The 15,588-nt window shown below is 33.3% G+C and overlaps 2 protein-coding genes across 3 annotated transcripts in view; one reads left to right on the top strand and one right to left on the bottom strand.

The window, feature by feature from the left end:
* Window positions 1-15,588, top strand: part of LOC147074639 (uncharacterized) — a 277,840-nt gene that overhangs the window by 256,493 nt on the left and 5,759 nt on the right. The window lies entirely within an intron of this gene.
* Window positions 80-14,032, bottom strand: LOC147074640 (carbohydrate sulfotransferase 11-like). 2 transcript variants are annotated; one of them, XR_015070253.1, is made up of 7 exons: window positions 13,552-14,032; window positions 10,724-10,932; window positions 10,223-10,538; window positions 6,428-6,601; window positions 4,635-4,813; window positions 1,655-2,483; window positions 80-1,483 (listed from the first exon to the last, which is right to left on the bottom strand). XR_015070253.1 is itself a non-coding variant. In XM_085943745.1 (6 exons), the coding sequence occupies exons 1-6, from the start codon at window positions 13,714-13,716 to the stop codon at window positions 2,375-2,377; spliced, it is 1,152 nt and encodes a 383-aa protein (XP_085799871.1). In that variant the 5' UTR covers window positions 13,717-14,032; the 3' UTR covers window positions 1,609-2,374. The 2 variants fall into 2 exon arrangements, 1 of the variants encoding a protein (XP_085799871.1); XM_085943745.1 differs by lacking the exon at window positions 80-1,483 and having other exon boundaries at window positions 1,609-2,483.

Genomic DNA, 15,588 nt, shown 5'->3' with positions numbered 1-15,588 from the left:
CACTCTCGTCTGATCCACTGGTTGTAACTGATTTTTTTAATTTTTTTTTTAGTTTTTTGTAAAAACTTTTTTTTTGTTTGAATTTTTGTCTATCTTCTTAAACTGTTTCTTGGTTAACGGATGTTTTTAGACGGTTCAAAACATCGTCATAGGTAATTATTACTTCTGCTGCTTGATTTTTTAAATTTTACAGGATCCTCCCTTTTTATCCGCAAAAACAGTTTTTTTTATCAGTAGTTCCTACTGGCGATTTTATTATTTGACAATCCAAAATTTGTATTCGCTTAGTAGATTTCACTGGTGTCATTCATTCATTAGAAGTTGGAGGTGCTTGAATAAATATGTTATTTTTCTCGCCAAATATTGTAGAATCTGTTTTGATGTGTTAATTCATCTGCAGATTGTGTCATTGCAAATGATCCCTGATCAATACAGTGCTCATAATCAATTAGAGTTTCCGTAATATTTTTTACTGTCAATCATAGGGTCAAACTTGTCTTAGCCTATAACATTTCAATTCAATGGCTGAATCCTCCCTTTTTAAATCCGTTTTTAATTATTTGGTAGTCAAGTTTTTTCTAGGTTTCTGCGATTATTCTTGAAAATTCATTTTTGGGCAGTTTTGAGCCTACGTGTAGTCTTTGCCATTTCACCTATGATTCATCCCAAGCATCTTTCAGGAAGCAATTTTAAAATGGTGACATTATTTTTTCTTGCTTCTTCTACTAAGTCGTCAGTCAAGTGTGACGTATGACCTCATAAATCAATAATTCAGGCCGCTCTACTGAAAAGTTAACATTTTAGATTTGGTGTGTTATTCCATGAAGTATTCGGTCATGTCGATATGTAATATGCACTGCACGGTAGGTATTTAATCTGTGGCCTTATATTTTAAGTAATGTACTGTTAGAGGTTGTTTAAAAAATGTTTAGGTACCATAAATTACAAATTCAATACATTTTTTATTGCAAGGAACATCACTAGCCAAAGTCCATACAAAAAAAATAGAGTATATGGGGTAAGAGCATCTGACGCTCTTACCCCATGCTATATTTTTGGTGGGGTAAGTGCATCTAGTTCAATAAAACATAATCATTTGCATAAATCATAAATCTTACAGTCGGAACACAAATCACAATTTAAAACAAAGGTGCTCACCAAATATCTCCTTAGCATGAAAGATTGTTGAAATACAGATCGATTGAAAAAATACGTCCAACTTGATTTTTGACATCAAACGAATGTCAAACTCTTACTTGTCATAGTGGACACATCAAACATTATTATGCTGCCATCTTTGGATGTTGGCATACATTTATGGATTTGTAATAGATTCCTATCGACGGCAGTAATTACATTCATTGCAGTACAAAGTTATTTAACCTATATGCTCTTCCCCCGTAGACGCACTTACCCTAACTCACCTTGGTTGATGTGTCAGTGAAAAACCTAATTAGTAAAAACCCCCATCTTGTGTGTTTGCCTTTGGTGAGTATACACTGCGCCTGAAGATGCCGAAAGGCGAAACCCGGGTCGCAAAAAACGACTCGAATGGAATAGTACAAAACACAAATCTATTTGAATTTAAATTCAAATTCCATCAAGTACCTTCGGTCGATAGTATTAATATTAATTAATAATGTATATATTATGCCATTTTTATAAGGAAACATTTAATATAAATTTTAAAAAGAATGTTAACATTGTCATGATAACAGTTTATTAAATTAAAACCATTGAGGTTTTAGTAAGGAGCAAATGCAGTTTGCATTTGGACCAAAAACTTCATAAAATAAATTTGATTTTTTTACCAGTGTTGTCTCCACGTTATGCATTACCATATTCTTCAAATGTCACCGGTGTTACTCGAGTCAACACTATGCAACAAAATTTTATTTGATACCTGGTGCCTTATGTTATAACTTGTGACATGGAGTCACCCGACGACATGACGTAATTGTGACATAAGCTCAATACACGCATCGAGGCGAGCCGCCCAATGCACATGGCTCACCATAGATATTATTATGCTGAAACACCTATTTGTGTATGGGGACAATGAATAACGTCAGTATTAGAGTAGTGTTAATTTCTCGAATGCTATTGACTAACTCCGGTAGTACGTCACAATGATGTCATATGACGTCATGTCACCGGGCGACTTCAACTCGCAAGTTACAACATAAGGCCCCTGGGTCTTGCTTCAATAATCACCCTAAATAAAATACATCTCATGCCTTCAATACGTGTGGGTTTTTTATATTTTAGGTTAGTTATCCATTCTTTTCTTGATTTAAATATTACATAAAAAATAAATTTCTTTTTGAGTTTCCAATAGTCGATTACCGTTGTGTAGGCATGAATGTCATTTTTTCTACTCTTCTGATGAAGTATCTTTAAAAGTGGCCTGTCTGGCTCCATAGGTCTTCTTTGAAACTGCATAATAATCTTCCACAGTATAATTGAAGACCAGGAAGTCTAACCTTGAAAATGAAGTACCCATTTTATTTCACAAGAATATTGTAGATTGTCCTTGTAGGTCAATTATTACTAAAGATAGCTGGTGCATGGTGGTCAGAAATAGAAAATAATGCAAATTGATACCTCTCACTTTCACCCTTTCTTGTCAGTTGATGTATTTTGGAGTTTTATCCATCGCATTTAAATTATATTCATCAGTGTGTATCATTTTATGTGTTTTTAAATTGCGATACATTCTACTTATAAAACTAACAAGCCACATTACTGTATTTGTGGTTTAATTAATTTTTCAATGTATGATTTTTTTGGTTACATGTAAATTGTACGTATGCAGTTCATCGTGGGACACTTATTCGTGTGCCGCAGTACGTGAAACATGAATTCGTATAACATTTTATCAAATGACGAGTTCTTCGTTGAACATTTCACCGTGGAATACATTTGTACGTATCTTACAAAATGCGATGATAGTTTGCAAATAGTACTGTTCCAATTAGATTAACCCTAACCTAACCTAATCTAACCTAGTAAAGACATCTCCACATGTTGTAGCATATGTACAAATATACTCCACGGTGAAATGTTCAACGAAGAACTCGTCATTTGATTAAATGTTACACGAACTCATGTTTCACATACTGCGGCGCACGAATAAGTGTCCTGCGGTGAACTGTTTACGTACAAATTTCCGGATACGTATTTTTTTATGACATATATTATATTATGCTTTATATGAGGGCTCTATGTTTCTACGCAATCTGAAACTGATTAATAATTTAAGAACTCTGTTCTAAACAGACTGTTATTAAATAATGTATGTTGAGCGCTCTATAGTTTTTCATATTTTCTGCCTTTCAAAAAAAAAATTTACTAATATTGTAATATGTATTGCCAATTTCCGACCATGTCCGATCCTAATAGGATCATATAGGCCTCCACAGAGTAGAGGTTTGTATTAACAGATTGTTTTTTTATGAGAAATACCCTGATTCACGCACAAATTGAAAAACAATATGTGTACTTGCCAGACCCAGGATTCGAACCTGGGACCCACGGCGTGATAGTCCAACACTTGAGCCACATGGCCACCGTGGGCGCTATTGCCAATAGTAGATACCTAATTAAAAATCTTGATCAATCAAAGACGTTGCATGTGTAGATGGTCTGAATATATGGAGTGATTGTGAGTGAGTGGAAAATGGTCGCTAAAACTAATTTCTTGAATTAATTGCACATCGTTATAATTCATACTGCAGATTCATTTCTTACAAATTTCACACTATTTCCGCTGACATTTGTCAAGAACCGCAAGCATGGCCCCCACATCCTGAGGCGGGCCCCCAGACTAGGATGTTTGACGGGCCCCCCTACCTATCGCTAAGGGTAAAGGCAGTGTGACGCACTGTAGTAGAGTTTTCCAAATGGTGTATGCGGTAAAATTAATGTGTATTTTTATCGATTTTTTGTATTTTTAATATGTAAATCCATTTGAATTATGGAGTTGTCGAGTATTGGCACACAGTTAAAAATTGCATCGTACAACCAAATATTTTAAATTATTAGTAACATTGACTTTTTTTACTATTAGAACCAATTTGTGATCTGTGTTTATCTCAGTTATCTGGTCGACTCGTGACGCTGGGCCCTCCTGAGCCCGGGCCCCCAGGCTAGAGCCCTGTCAATACAGATATTTGCTGAAACATGGACAGTGGACCGTTTTGAACACAAACCATGTTAACCTTAACTCGGTGCCGGAACCGAAGCAATCACAGTATAATATAATTCACAATTTAGTGCCTGTGAAAGGAAAGACTGCCATTATATATTGTCAATGAAATACACCAAATATTTAAAAAAACATAGTATTATTGGTGTTAAATATCGGTAAATATTGTGAAATTTCACTTTGCCTAAGCCGTGTTGACACGGTCCAAGTACGATCCAAGTACACTTGGACCGAGCGCCATCCAAGCGCACTCATACGGGACATCTCATACAAATTACTCCTATCAGTCCTATCCAAGCTACTTGGACCGCGTCCTACTCATCCAAGCTAACTTGGATAGGAATAATTAGTATGAAGATGTCTCATACGAGTGCACTTGGATGGCACTCGGTCCAAGTGTACTTGGACCGTGTCAACGCGCTTTTACCTATAAAATTCATATAGTTGTGATATTTGCCCATCCGTCAGCTGGGAATAGTGAGTGACCATAAGTTCAGTCGTATTTTTTCCTCTGTTTACTACTGTTTTTTCATATCCTGCATTTTTCCATTGCGGTTGTAATACTCCATCAAGACCTGCTTTTTGGACTAAATATTTCTGGTCTTCCTGCAAAAATAATAGAGATTTTATTCAAATAATTAATATCCTTCTGAGGTGGACGAAACCGGTTCAGATTTATTAAATAATAAAAGTGGAATAAGTACTAATAAATTTTGCATTTTACATTTGCATGACAACTGATCTTATTAGTGTTTTGTACAAGATCTGAAACATATTAACTATAAAATGACAAAATTTGTACAAATCTTTACCTTCTTTGACATTATGAGCTACCATGTCTTGTCAATTTAGATTTGTCATAATTCATTGCACACGAATTTGCCAACATGTAATGTAATTAAAACATACATGATTTTCTAATTAAGGGGGGACATGCTCAGCGTAGGTCAAAATGGAGCTTTAATTGCATTTTCAAAGCATGATCCTGGACATTCCTTAAACGTTGTAGATAATCTATTTATATAATTTTGAAGCCTTATTATCCTTTATATTTATTTTAAACATTCGATGACTGCATAAAGTATTTTTATTACATAAAATAGTATTCTTTTAAACCTCTCGCTCTAATGTTTTAGAATATAGTCATATTTCAGTACATGCATGTGCAGTGGTGATAAGATTTTTTAGATTTATTAATTTTTAAACACATTTATAAAACCATTAGTAAATTTTATGTCGACATTATTATTGTGAAATATTTACGATAAAAATTATATTGATAATCTCTGTAATTCCAAATTTGACAAGAATTAGACATTTTATATTCAAAAAATGGGCAAGATTAATACATTTGAAGATAATTCTAAAGATACTTATTATAAGCTATATCTTTGACCATTCAAGTGTGATAAACATCCTACGAATAATGATTGCTTTATAATAATTATTGACCTATGAATAAGGTAGTGTTTTTTGAAATACGCCATTTCTTTTGGCATTCCCCAGTGGTTTAGCTACAACATACGGCCGTAGCCATAAATTGACAAACTATTATTGAAGTAGGGAGTAAAATTATGTTAACGCGCGTGTTTGAAGGATATAAAGGATAATAAGGCTTCAAAATTATATAAATAGATTATCTACAACGTTTAAGGAATGTCCAGGAGCATGCTTTGAAAATGCAATAAAAGCTCAATTTTGACCTACGCTGAGCATGTCCGCCCTTAAACAACAATATTCAAAAGATTTGAGAATCTAACATTCTATATATTGAACATACATAATTTGAAAAAATCTCATGCATATACATACTAGAAAAAATCTTGTGAATTATTCGTTGAACAAAAGAAGTAGTTATTAAATTATTAGCAAGTGTAAGTATGTTATAAATACTAAATAATGGAGTGATCCGTGACGTTGGTTAGTAATTAAGCTATTTAATTGATACCTACCTTGATTTAATATACAAAAACCGATAGCCAACATTATAACGCAATTTGATAAGCATTTTATGTAAGAACTACTAGTTAAAATCATCGTAATTAAGTAGGATGCCTATAGCTTAATTGGAAAACATAAACTGGCGCGAATCCGCCAGTTACAGATTTAAGTCCCGTCGGGTGTCTATTTTTTTCTAGTGGTTAAACAAGTAATTAACTAATTATTTTAGTCGTTCAGAAGAATATTGAAAACAGTATGTTTTTGTGAGATCATGTTCACCTCCAGGGTTTCGAATTTGACTATAACATCGAAGTCAAAGTGGCACGGGGTGCAGAAAGAGTTGTACGGTGTCCAATGGATGTCCATAACAGCATCGCTCTTCGTCTGGTCGAGGATGTACCTCACAAACTCCTCGAATGATGGCCACAGAGGGTACAGAAAACCTTCTTCTGACTGCAACATGAATGAATGATATTATTAAAGCCTAATTCGGCATCAGATCCAAGACAATGTCAGTCGGTGATTGTAAAAAAAAAAACTGAGTACACAATTATTAATCGCTAAGTAAAAATAACTTTCATTACGTATTAGAAGGTTTCTTTTGTTACAGAGATTGCGAAATATATCATAAGAATACAATGATATTATGATTTCTCATTTCAAGTCATTTTACGCATTGAACAGGTACCTATTCGAAATTATTTAACACCTTGCCAATTAGGGACGACTGATTCGACTCGTATTTATTGTTTTTATTGTGTTAATTAATTATTAGGAAATCGATTCCAATACAATTTAACCATTAAATATATTCTATGTATATAATATTATGTAACGTTGCGTACACAAAACAGATGTATATCGTCACTGTTCTGGCAGAAGACACTAATTCGAAAAAATGACATTAAGTTAGTTATACCAAAATGTTCCTTATTTCAAACTTTGCCGTTTGGAAACCTTCTTAATAAATAAACAGAGTTTATTTTAAAGTCATCCTTTTTACGATAATAAACTCACATGATAGACCATTTCAAACATTTTAACAACTTCAAAGTCAAATTACTCAAAACTAGTATTCTCCAGTTAGTGTGTTCTGCCAGAACAGAGACGATATATAAGTAAGTAAAGTAATATTTAATAATTTATGCAATTTAATGGTGAATTTTATTCATTCATTCGCAAGTTTCAATGATGAGGGCATTTAAAAAAGAAATTGTCATTACTAAAACAGGTCTTTATATAATTATAGCTGCCATATTTATCAGTTAACATCCATGTTTCTTGAAAATATATCTGAAGGGATGATGAGATGTGAAGATAAAGTCGTTGCTTGGATGTTTCGAGGAGATAGTTTATTTATTGATGCAAGAATAAATAAATACAATGATAAAGATGACAGAGTACAGTAATGTTATAATCGCGGGTACGGATCTACTGATGAGATTGACTATATTATTATTGAATTGACTGGCGATGTACCGAGATGTTAATATAACCGAGAGACAACTCGAGTGGAATGACGGTTGACTGTGTCAAGTGACCGGACTCGAGATGAGTAGTGAGCTGAGTGACGAACTCGAGATGAGTGGTGTGTCAAATGATAGACTCGAGGTGAGTCCTGGCTCGTGTCTGGAAATTTGTAGGTATGCAGTTCGCCGTATCACACTTCACCGTGAAATGTTGTATCGGAAATATACGGTTGTATATGAAAGAACGTACAACCTTTTTGCGTTCGTATAGTACTGAGATAAAATTCATGTCTAAATAAAAACGGTTCTTGTCGGTTTACAGGAACCCAGCAGCAAAAAAATTTTGAATATAGCCGATATACTGGATTATTTGTTCAGTTAGGTTAGGTTAGATTAGGTTTTTATTTCTGAATTCATGAATTTTGCCAAAATCGGCTATGAAAATTGGCATGGTTTCCGCCTGGCTTCCTGTAAACCGACTTGTACCTAAAACAAAATACGTAATAAAAAATACCGATATACAGGGGAAAGACAGTAGAAAATAGGTATGTATAGTATACGGTCATCTCTTTCTAATAAGAAAGCTCATGGCGAATTGTGCTACAGTCAAATGTAATACGTACAATTTACATGTCTCTGTCCTTGCTATTTAAACAAACGCAGTCCATATATTCCAAGAGTCATTGTCACAGTTAAACAATTCATAGTAGACACTATTGATCTAGGTTATGATTGAGGAAATGCTGACATTTGCTTCCGCTACATTGTTTTGTTTTGATAACAAAACATACATATTAAAGTGTGTCATACTTATACTGCTGAGTTGTATGATCGCTACAAATCTATTAAAAAACCTCTTTGTGAGGCTGCCAGCATCCACATCGGATTGTAGAACCAATGAAATAAAATAAATATCTTTATTATCACACAGAATATCACTGATAAAAGTATATAATTAACTTCATATGTGTTGACACATATCAAACGTCGTGAAGTCCACTGAATGTCAAACTGAGAAAAATGCAGTTTTATCATATCTTGTAATACAAATGGTTGTAACATGTGAGATATTGTAAGATAATTGAATCTAATACCCACGATGGCTACAAGGAAGTCCTAAAGGTATTCCTTCAGTGCAACATTTATTAAAAATGTTTTTATTTTGAACTTAAGCAGTTTAGATAAAATACAGGTGGACTTTATGAGTTTTGATAAATTTTCAGTTGGACTTTAAGCGGTTTGAAAAAACTTTGCATGGACTTAATGCAGTTCGATATGTATCCGGGCGGCCATTTTTATTATTTTCAAAGGGACGTATCCAGGAGTATGTTTATTGGCATTATCAATAAAAACAAAATAAGTTTATTTATTATCTAACTTAGGTAAATGGTTTATGTCACAAATAGTAAATTGGTAGAAAATTTAAAGTAAAATACGTTTTCGAATGCTGTCGTAATGGCCACTGAAACATGTGTCATAATTTTCTTAATGGTCAAAATCTTTAGAGGCACAAATAAAAAAATCACGTATTATGTGTTATGAGATATACCTACCTATATTTTTAGATGGTTTGTGGTAAAAAAAAAAATTTCCATGCTGCCACATTATAATTATTATTAATTGTTTGTTGCATTTTTATCGTGATCCTTGACTTAATAGGTAGGTGATAAAGTTTTTAAAACCTACTTTATTGAATTAATTTACTGTTAAGTGAGAATTAACTGTATTCGTTGTCAGTGTGTACTTTATAAGTGCGCATAGTGCCCAAAGTTGCCGAAAAGCGAAAACCGGATCGCAAAAAATAACTCAAATGAAATAGTAGAAAACTTAAATCCATTAGAATTTAATTTATTTAATGTTGAATTGAGCGGAATCTTAGGTATTAGTAATTATTAAACTAAAGTAAAAAATATATTGAGGTAATAACCTAGTTCATTGAATAATAAAAGCAATATTACTCTTAATTTCAAGTACATAGACTTGATTAATTACATGGGTAAATTCGCATTGCTCCAATACGGCCCTGTCTCACAAGTTACAACATACTTTAACTTCAAAAACTGAACTCAGGATCAAGTAAACTCAAAATTTTTGTGTCTTGGTGGCAATTTTCTTCTTAGCTTCGGTGCTCGACCTCTTTCTGGCTTTGTCTGGATCCACAAAATCCACTTCTACATCCATTTTATGTTATAATTGTTTAGAAATTAATGAAAATGATAGGTGCCGTCGTTCACCTTTAGCTTGAAAGTAGAAGAATGGCGGCCATGACAGGGTGCTAGCTTGTCAGTGATTGGCTCGTAGGGACTTTATGGGGTTAGATAAAATACGCTTGTGGACTGAAACTGTGGTTTGAAAAAATATTGATCTTTCGAAACGTGATTTCATACGTAAACAGTGGACTTTTGGGGGTTTGCAGTAATGTGCAGATTTGCATACTCTATTAAACGTATATCAAAAGTCATTTTTTTCAATATTTGGACTTTACGGCGTTTGATATCCATCAACACATATATGATTTAGGTCGTGCTGTAATATTTTTCCAAAATGCTGTCTCCAAAAATTCTCTATAATTACCACAGAATAAAAGATATCCTAATTTACATACTTTGACCGCTTCCTTCCTGTAATGCATGACAATTTCTTCTGCAAGATCTGTATACATCCCAGCAGGTGGACAGTTTTGTATCTTGTCTCTGTACGCCGAAGACAGTCTCTCGAATGGATGTCTCACAATGAGGAACGCTGTCGATTCCTGATTGGACCGTGCTTCTATCAGTTCAGTAACAGACGGCCTAGGATAGCGTTGTCTCGCTCTCAAGTGAGGCGTTAGAGCGAGACTGTCATATTTATAGGCATAGTTTCCTGCGAGCTTGTTGAAATTATGTAACCACGTTGTCGAAGCCGCTTTGAATATATTGCACCTTAAATATTCAGTTAATTATTTAAATAATTCAGTGTAATGATGGATCATTGTACAAAGACTCGTATTTTAATGGACACTCACACCTGTGAATCTTGTCACAAACAAATCTGCCATGCAAAATGACTTAATCATTAGGTTTTATAAAAGATCTATGTAGAAGAATGTAATGTTTTGGATACTTACCATATAAAGTGTCTCTTCTCATCAATAAAAAACTCATGAGCATTCACGTGATTATAATTCACTGATATACCAAATTCTTTGCAAGCTTTCTTCACGTGGCTCTTTCTACCTTCCATCCTGGCATCCATTAATTTCATCTGCGCCTCACTAAGCACTCCAAACACTTCAGCACTTTTTGAGAGTGGACCAATTTCACTGCTGCTGTCAAACTAAAAACATTTATGCCAAAAAATAATTTTAAAATATTCATTTTGCATATAAGCCAGGGTTGGCGAACCTTTTTATGTAGGTACGCGTGCCAAATTTTCCGAAATATTATTTTTCAACTGTCTTGACATGCCGAGCAGTTTTTCATGAGGAAAAAATAGTTTTTAATAATTAAAAATGAAATTGTTCTAGATACCATTCACGGAATATAACACACATTTATCACTTTTTCAATTACGCCATACATTTCGGTCCACCAATTTTGAAACGGTCTGCCAGAGTTACTACTACTAGCTTCTAAGTTTTTATTTCTTATTTGGTGCAGTCATTTTTTGGTAATTGATTGTTTTTTTAATGTATTAGGTAATTAGTTTGGTTCTTATCGCACAAATTGACACGAGAACTGCTCTGATCAGATGAGGCATTCTCTCATTGTAAATACATCAAAATTATAGGTTCACGGTGTGGCAGCCCTCGTCGCCTGATAAGGTTAGTGTGATAATATTATATGTGATGCATAAAGTCGAATGACCGATCTATGCAATTATATATTTATTTACATTAAACGTAATGCTTATTCTTGAAGAGTATTTGCCTGCTATTTTTTATACAATGAGATCTGTCATTTATTATTATTATAGATATTTTTTTTCTCTTCAAACGCGTGCCATGCAAAATCATCTCGCGTGCCATAGGTTCGCAACCCCTGATATAGGCAATCAAATTATAATATAATTGAGAAATTTGGTTTCACAATATTGGGTTTTAAATTGGAAAAATGTACAAATAATATTGTTTTTTTTTTTTTGTAAAGCAATGTAATTTTTATTGCATTAATTTTCTTAAAATTATTAAATGTCTTTTACCCCCACCCCCCAGATTATTATATTAAATTTGTCCTACCCGCCATTTGTTAAACAATAAATTGATTGTTCTTAAGGAAACCTATTTTGTTGGTTTTGTGATGACACATTATCTACAACCCACTCCACCATACCCTATTAGGGTGTGACATCATAATATCAGTAGCAAAGGGTGGAGGTAGGCTGTTAAGATCCGACACACATAGTGCACATTAAACTTTGTCAGTCATTCGTATTTGTTTTTATTGAACTAAGACTACAATTAACGGATGGTGCTGGTTAGTTTTTAAAAATCAATTAAACCTTGCCTAAGCCAAACCATAATGGTATATTATGGACGATTCAACAAAATAGTGCACGCTTTTCCATTTATACTTATTTGTTTTCATTGAATTAAGAGTACATATTACACATGTTGTTGGTTAGTTTTTTTTAAATTCATTAAGCCCCGCCTAACCAAACCATAGTAGATAAAAAATATTATTTTATAGAGACGATTATTTTTTGACTATTATCTATTATGGCTTGGTTTTCGCAACATTTAAAAAAACTAACCAACACCATCTGTACATTGTAGACTTTGTTCAATGAAAACAAATACGTATGACTGACAGAGTTTATTGTGGACTATTTATGTTGGATCTTAACAGCCCTACCTCTACCCTTCACCACTGTCATATTATATGGACAACCGCTTATGTAGGTTTTCTCATATACTGTAGACCAGCGATTTCTAAACTGGGAGGCGTTGAGTGTTGCTAAGGGAGGCGCGAAAAGTTTAACACAATTCACTTAAAACCAGAATCCATATTTTCATACAGTGAAAGTGACGTGACAAATATTTATTTGAATATGTAGATGTTGAATTTATTTAAAATTGAAGAAAAAATTAATGAAGCCACAGGTTTGCAGTTTGCAAATGCATAGTTTATAAAACGGCCGCTAGTTATAAACTATACAAAAAAACAGTCCTATAAAAGGTTGTTTGCAAACCTGTCTGAAAATATGGAGACAAATTTTATAATACCTCACTTCTACACTATTGTGAAGCGCGCTGGCTATCTCGTGAAAAAATTAAGTCTGAATAAAAGGGTCAAATCATAATGTTGAAATTTGACGCAAGTTTGTTAAGGAACGATAATTTTGTTAAAAAAAAAATGAGTGAATAAATCAATGCAAAGACCACTAATGCATTCACTGATTTAAAAAGACAAAGTGAAGGCATTCATAAAAATTTGGAACTTTGGAAATCAAAATTATCCACATTTAAATTATTATTTCTACGCCAGATATATATTGACGAAAACAAAAATCTATTTACTGAGTTCTTGGTTAGTTTCATAATGCATTTTTAACATTATTTTATTACCTAATAGTAAAAATGTCGCCTGCGGCCCTGTTGTTTCAGAACTATTAAATATTTTAAATATGTGGTTGAAAGATCCTGATCTCGAGAATCGATAAACAAGCACATTCATCGCATGAAAAACAAATTAATTTAAAAATGGATATAAAGTACTTAGTAAAACCTTATTTATTTTTTTTCATTTTTGTATTAGTACATTGTTGACTATTTAAAAAGGTTTCTATATTATATAATGAAATAGAGGGGGAGGCGCCAATATTAGTTTTTTTCAAAAGGGGAGGCGTAGTAACATAAAGTTTGGAAACCACTGCTATAGACATTAAAGAATACTCACATCATAATCAATCTCCTCAGAATTGTAAATTTCTTCAAGTGGTTTTGGGAATACTCACATCATAATCAATCTCCTCAGAATTGTAAATTTCTTCAAGTGGTTTTGGTTGTTTTAGCATTGCAATGCTCACCAACACAATCATACAAATTAACGATACACAAAGAGTCACGACAAACCTATCTATCGGAAAGTTTCCAGTCAATTTACTGTAGACTAACAGCATAATATTGATTCTTATTAACACTCAGTCACATTTAATTTTCCAACAGAAACTGTGCCATTTAATACTTATTATAAAACTTAGTAGAGTACATGCTTTATAACTTTACACTGATTTCCTCGCATAAAATCAGATCAAATGATATTAATATAATATTATTATGTAGTAAACCAAAATTTGCCTACGTACTATATTATACATAAATCACATTATAATAATCATTTACTTGATTAGTATTCTATAATGATTTTTAATTGTAAATATAAATGATGTTACACAAAAATATTGGTACAATCGACTTGTAAAATAAATGATCATTGCTTATGGTTACCTTGGAATTTATTATTGTTTATTTTTATGCATTTATATACTACAGTAGCGTACAAAAGTATGTGGATAATAATAATATTTGATATATATTAGTAATGCCGCGCTTGCATTCTGACGGTGTCGCTTTACAGTAGCGAATCATGGCACTTTGCGAAGACTCAAAGCAACCGTATACTGAGCTTTGAAAACAGATGTTTGCGACGGATATGGAGATAAAAGAATGCACCAAGCAGCCTCTCATCATGGTGCGAGTGAAGAGGCGACGTTGGACATGGCTCGGCCACGTGCTGCGGATGCTAGAAGAGAACATCAACCTGCCTTGCTTGTTCTTCAAGCCAACCGGATTTCGGCATTCTGGAAGGCTGCTAAATACTATCTATAGACCGTATACGGTGGAGCTACAGGATGCTGGTATGACCTGAAATGACGCAAGAAGACTGGCTAGTGATAGGGATTTTTGGACACGCCGCTGAGTGTCCATATGCTCCAACTAAGGGGCCGATATGACCGAAGAAGAAGATTAGTAAATATACAATATTGCCCGATGAAAGAGTTTGGATAATATCTAGAATTTAGAAGGAGTCTTATACATATTCCTTATTATAAATTTCGAAGGTAGTTCAATTTTAGAATCAAACGATTGTCCGTATGATTGTGTTGGTAACGGATTTATTATATCTTCTTCTATTCGCAGCCTTGAAAACAAAATGGCGGCTCGTGTTCTGGTTTTAAGTCTGTTACTTTATTTCCATTACCTATGCATATATTTCTCAGTGTTTTATGTGATTATGTGTTAAATGTATTTCTTTTGGCTGCCGATATAAAATTGATGTGGAAGTATCTTTCCGTTCGCTTTGATATGAAAACAAATATGTTTGACTGACAAAGTTTAGTGTGCACTATTTTATGTCAGATCTTAAACAGCCTACCGTCACCTTTGCCACTGTTACATATTTGCGTTTTTCTGTGATAATAATGCACTGGATACAAATAAACTTAATTTCAACAGAGTAAATATGATAAAACTATTTTTTTAAATACACACATTTGGGTGAATACAATATTTGACACACTGAAAGCACTTCACTGATATAAGTACATATACATTTATTTATTAACCAAACAAAGTAGAACACAGATGTTCAATCAATGATTCTGTAAATATTAACATTTTTTAAAAATATCATTTCTTTGTATTTTAAAACTATTCAGTCTACCATATTTACATCAGGTACACTCATTTACACCTGTCTTTTAGATTAGAATTGAGGTGCAGAGGATATAACAGGCACAATTGCTTTTTTTTAATATTCATTATTAAGTTATTAGCAAGTGCAAGTATGTTAAGACTAAAATTTGGAGAGAACCAGATGTCGGCTACGAATCAAAATAAATACTTATTATTCGTACCTCGATTCAAACCACAAAAGTTAGTTACCAATTTTAAGAAAATTTTGAAAAACGGTTTAGTCATATGCGCAGAACAGATTAATAAATAGAATTCCGATAGGCTATTCCCCAATTCACTACATTTTACGAGTGTCC

The sequence above is a fragment of the Rhyacophila brunnea genome, unplaced genomic scaffold (genome assembly GCF_057557595.1).
Source record: "Rhyacophila brunnea isolate RB1 unplaced genomic scaffold, BYU_Rbru_1.0 scaffold_16, whole genome shotgun sequence".
Taxonomy (NCBI): Eukaryota; Metazoa; Arthropoda; class Insecta; order Trichoptera; family Rhyacophilidae; genus Rhyacophila; species Rhyacophila brunnea.
This window is presented reverse-complemented; position numbering and strand designations above follow the sequence as displayed.

Coding starts and splice junctions, on each gene's coding strand:
- LOC147074640 (XM_085943745.1), bottom strand. CDS start 13,716: ATGCTGTTAGTCTACAGTAAATTGACTGGAAACTTTCCGATAGATAGG. Junction 6,602..10,222: donor ACAGGAAGGAAGCGGTCAAA/GTATGTAAATTA, acceptor TTCATGTTGCAG/TCAGAAGAAGGTTTTCTGTA. Junction 4,814..6,427: donor TCAAATTCGAAACCCTGGAG/GTGAACATGATC, acceptor TTATTTTTGCAG/GAAGACCAGAAATATTTAGT.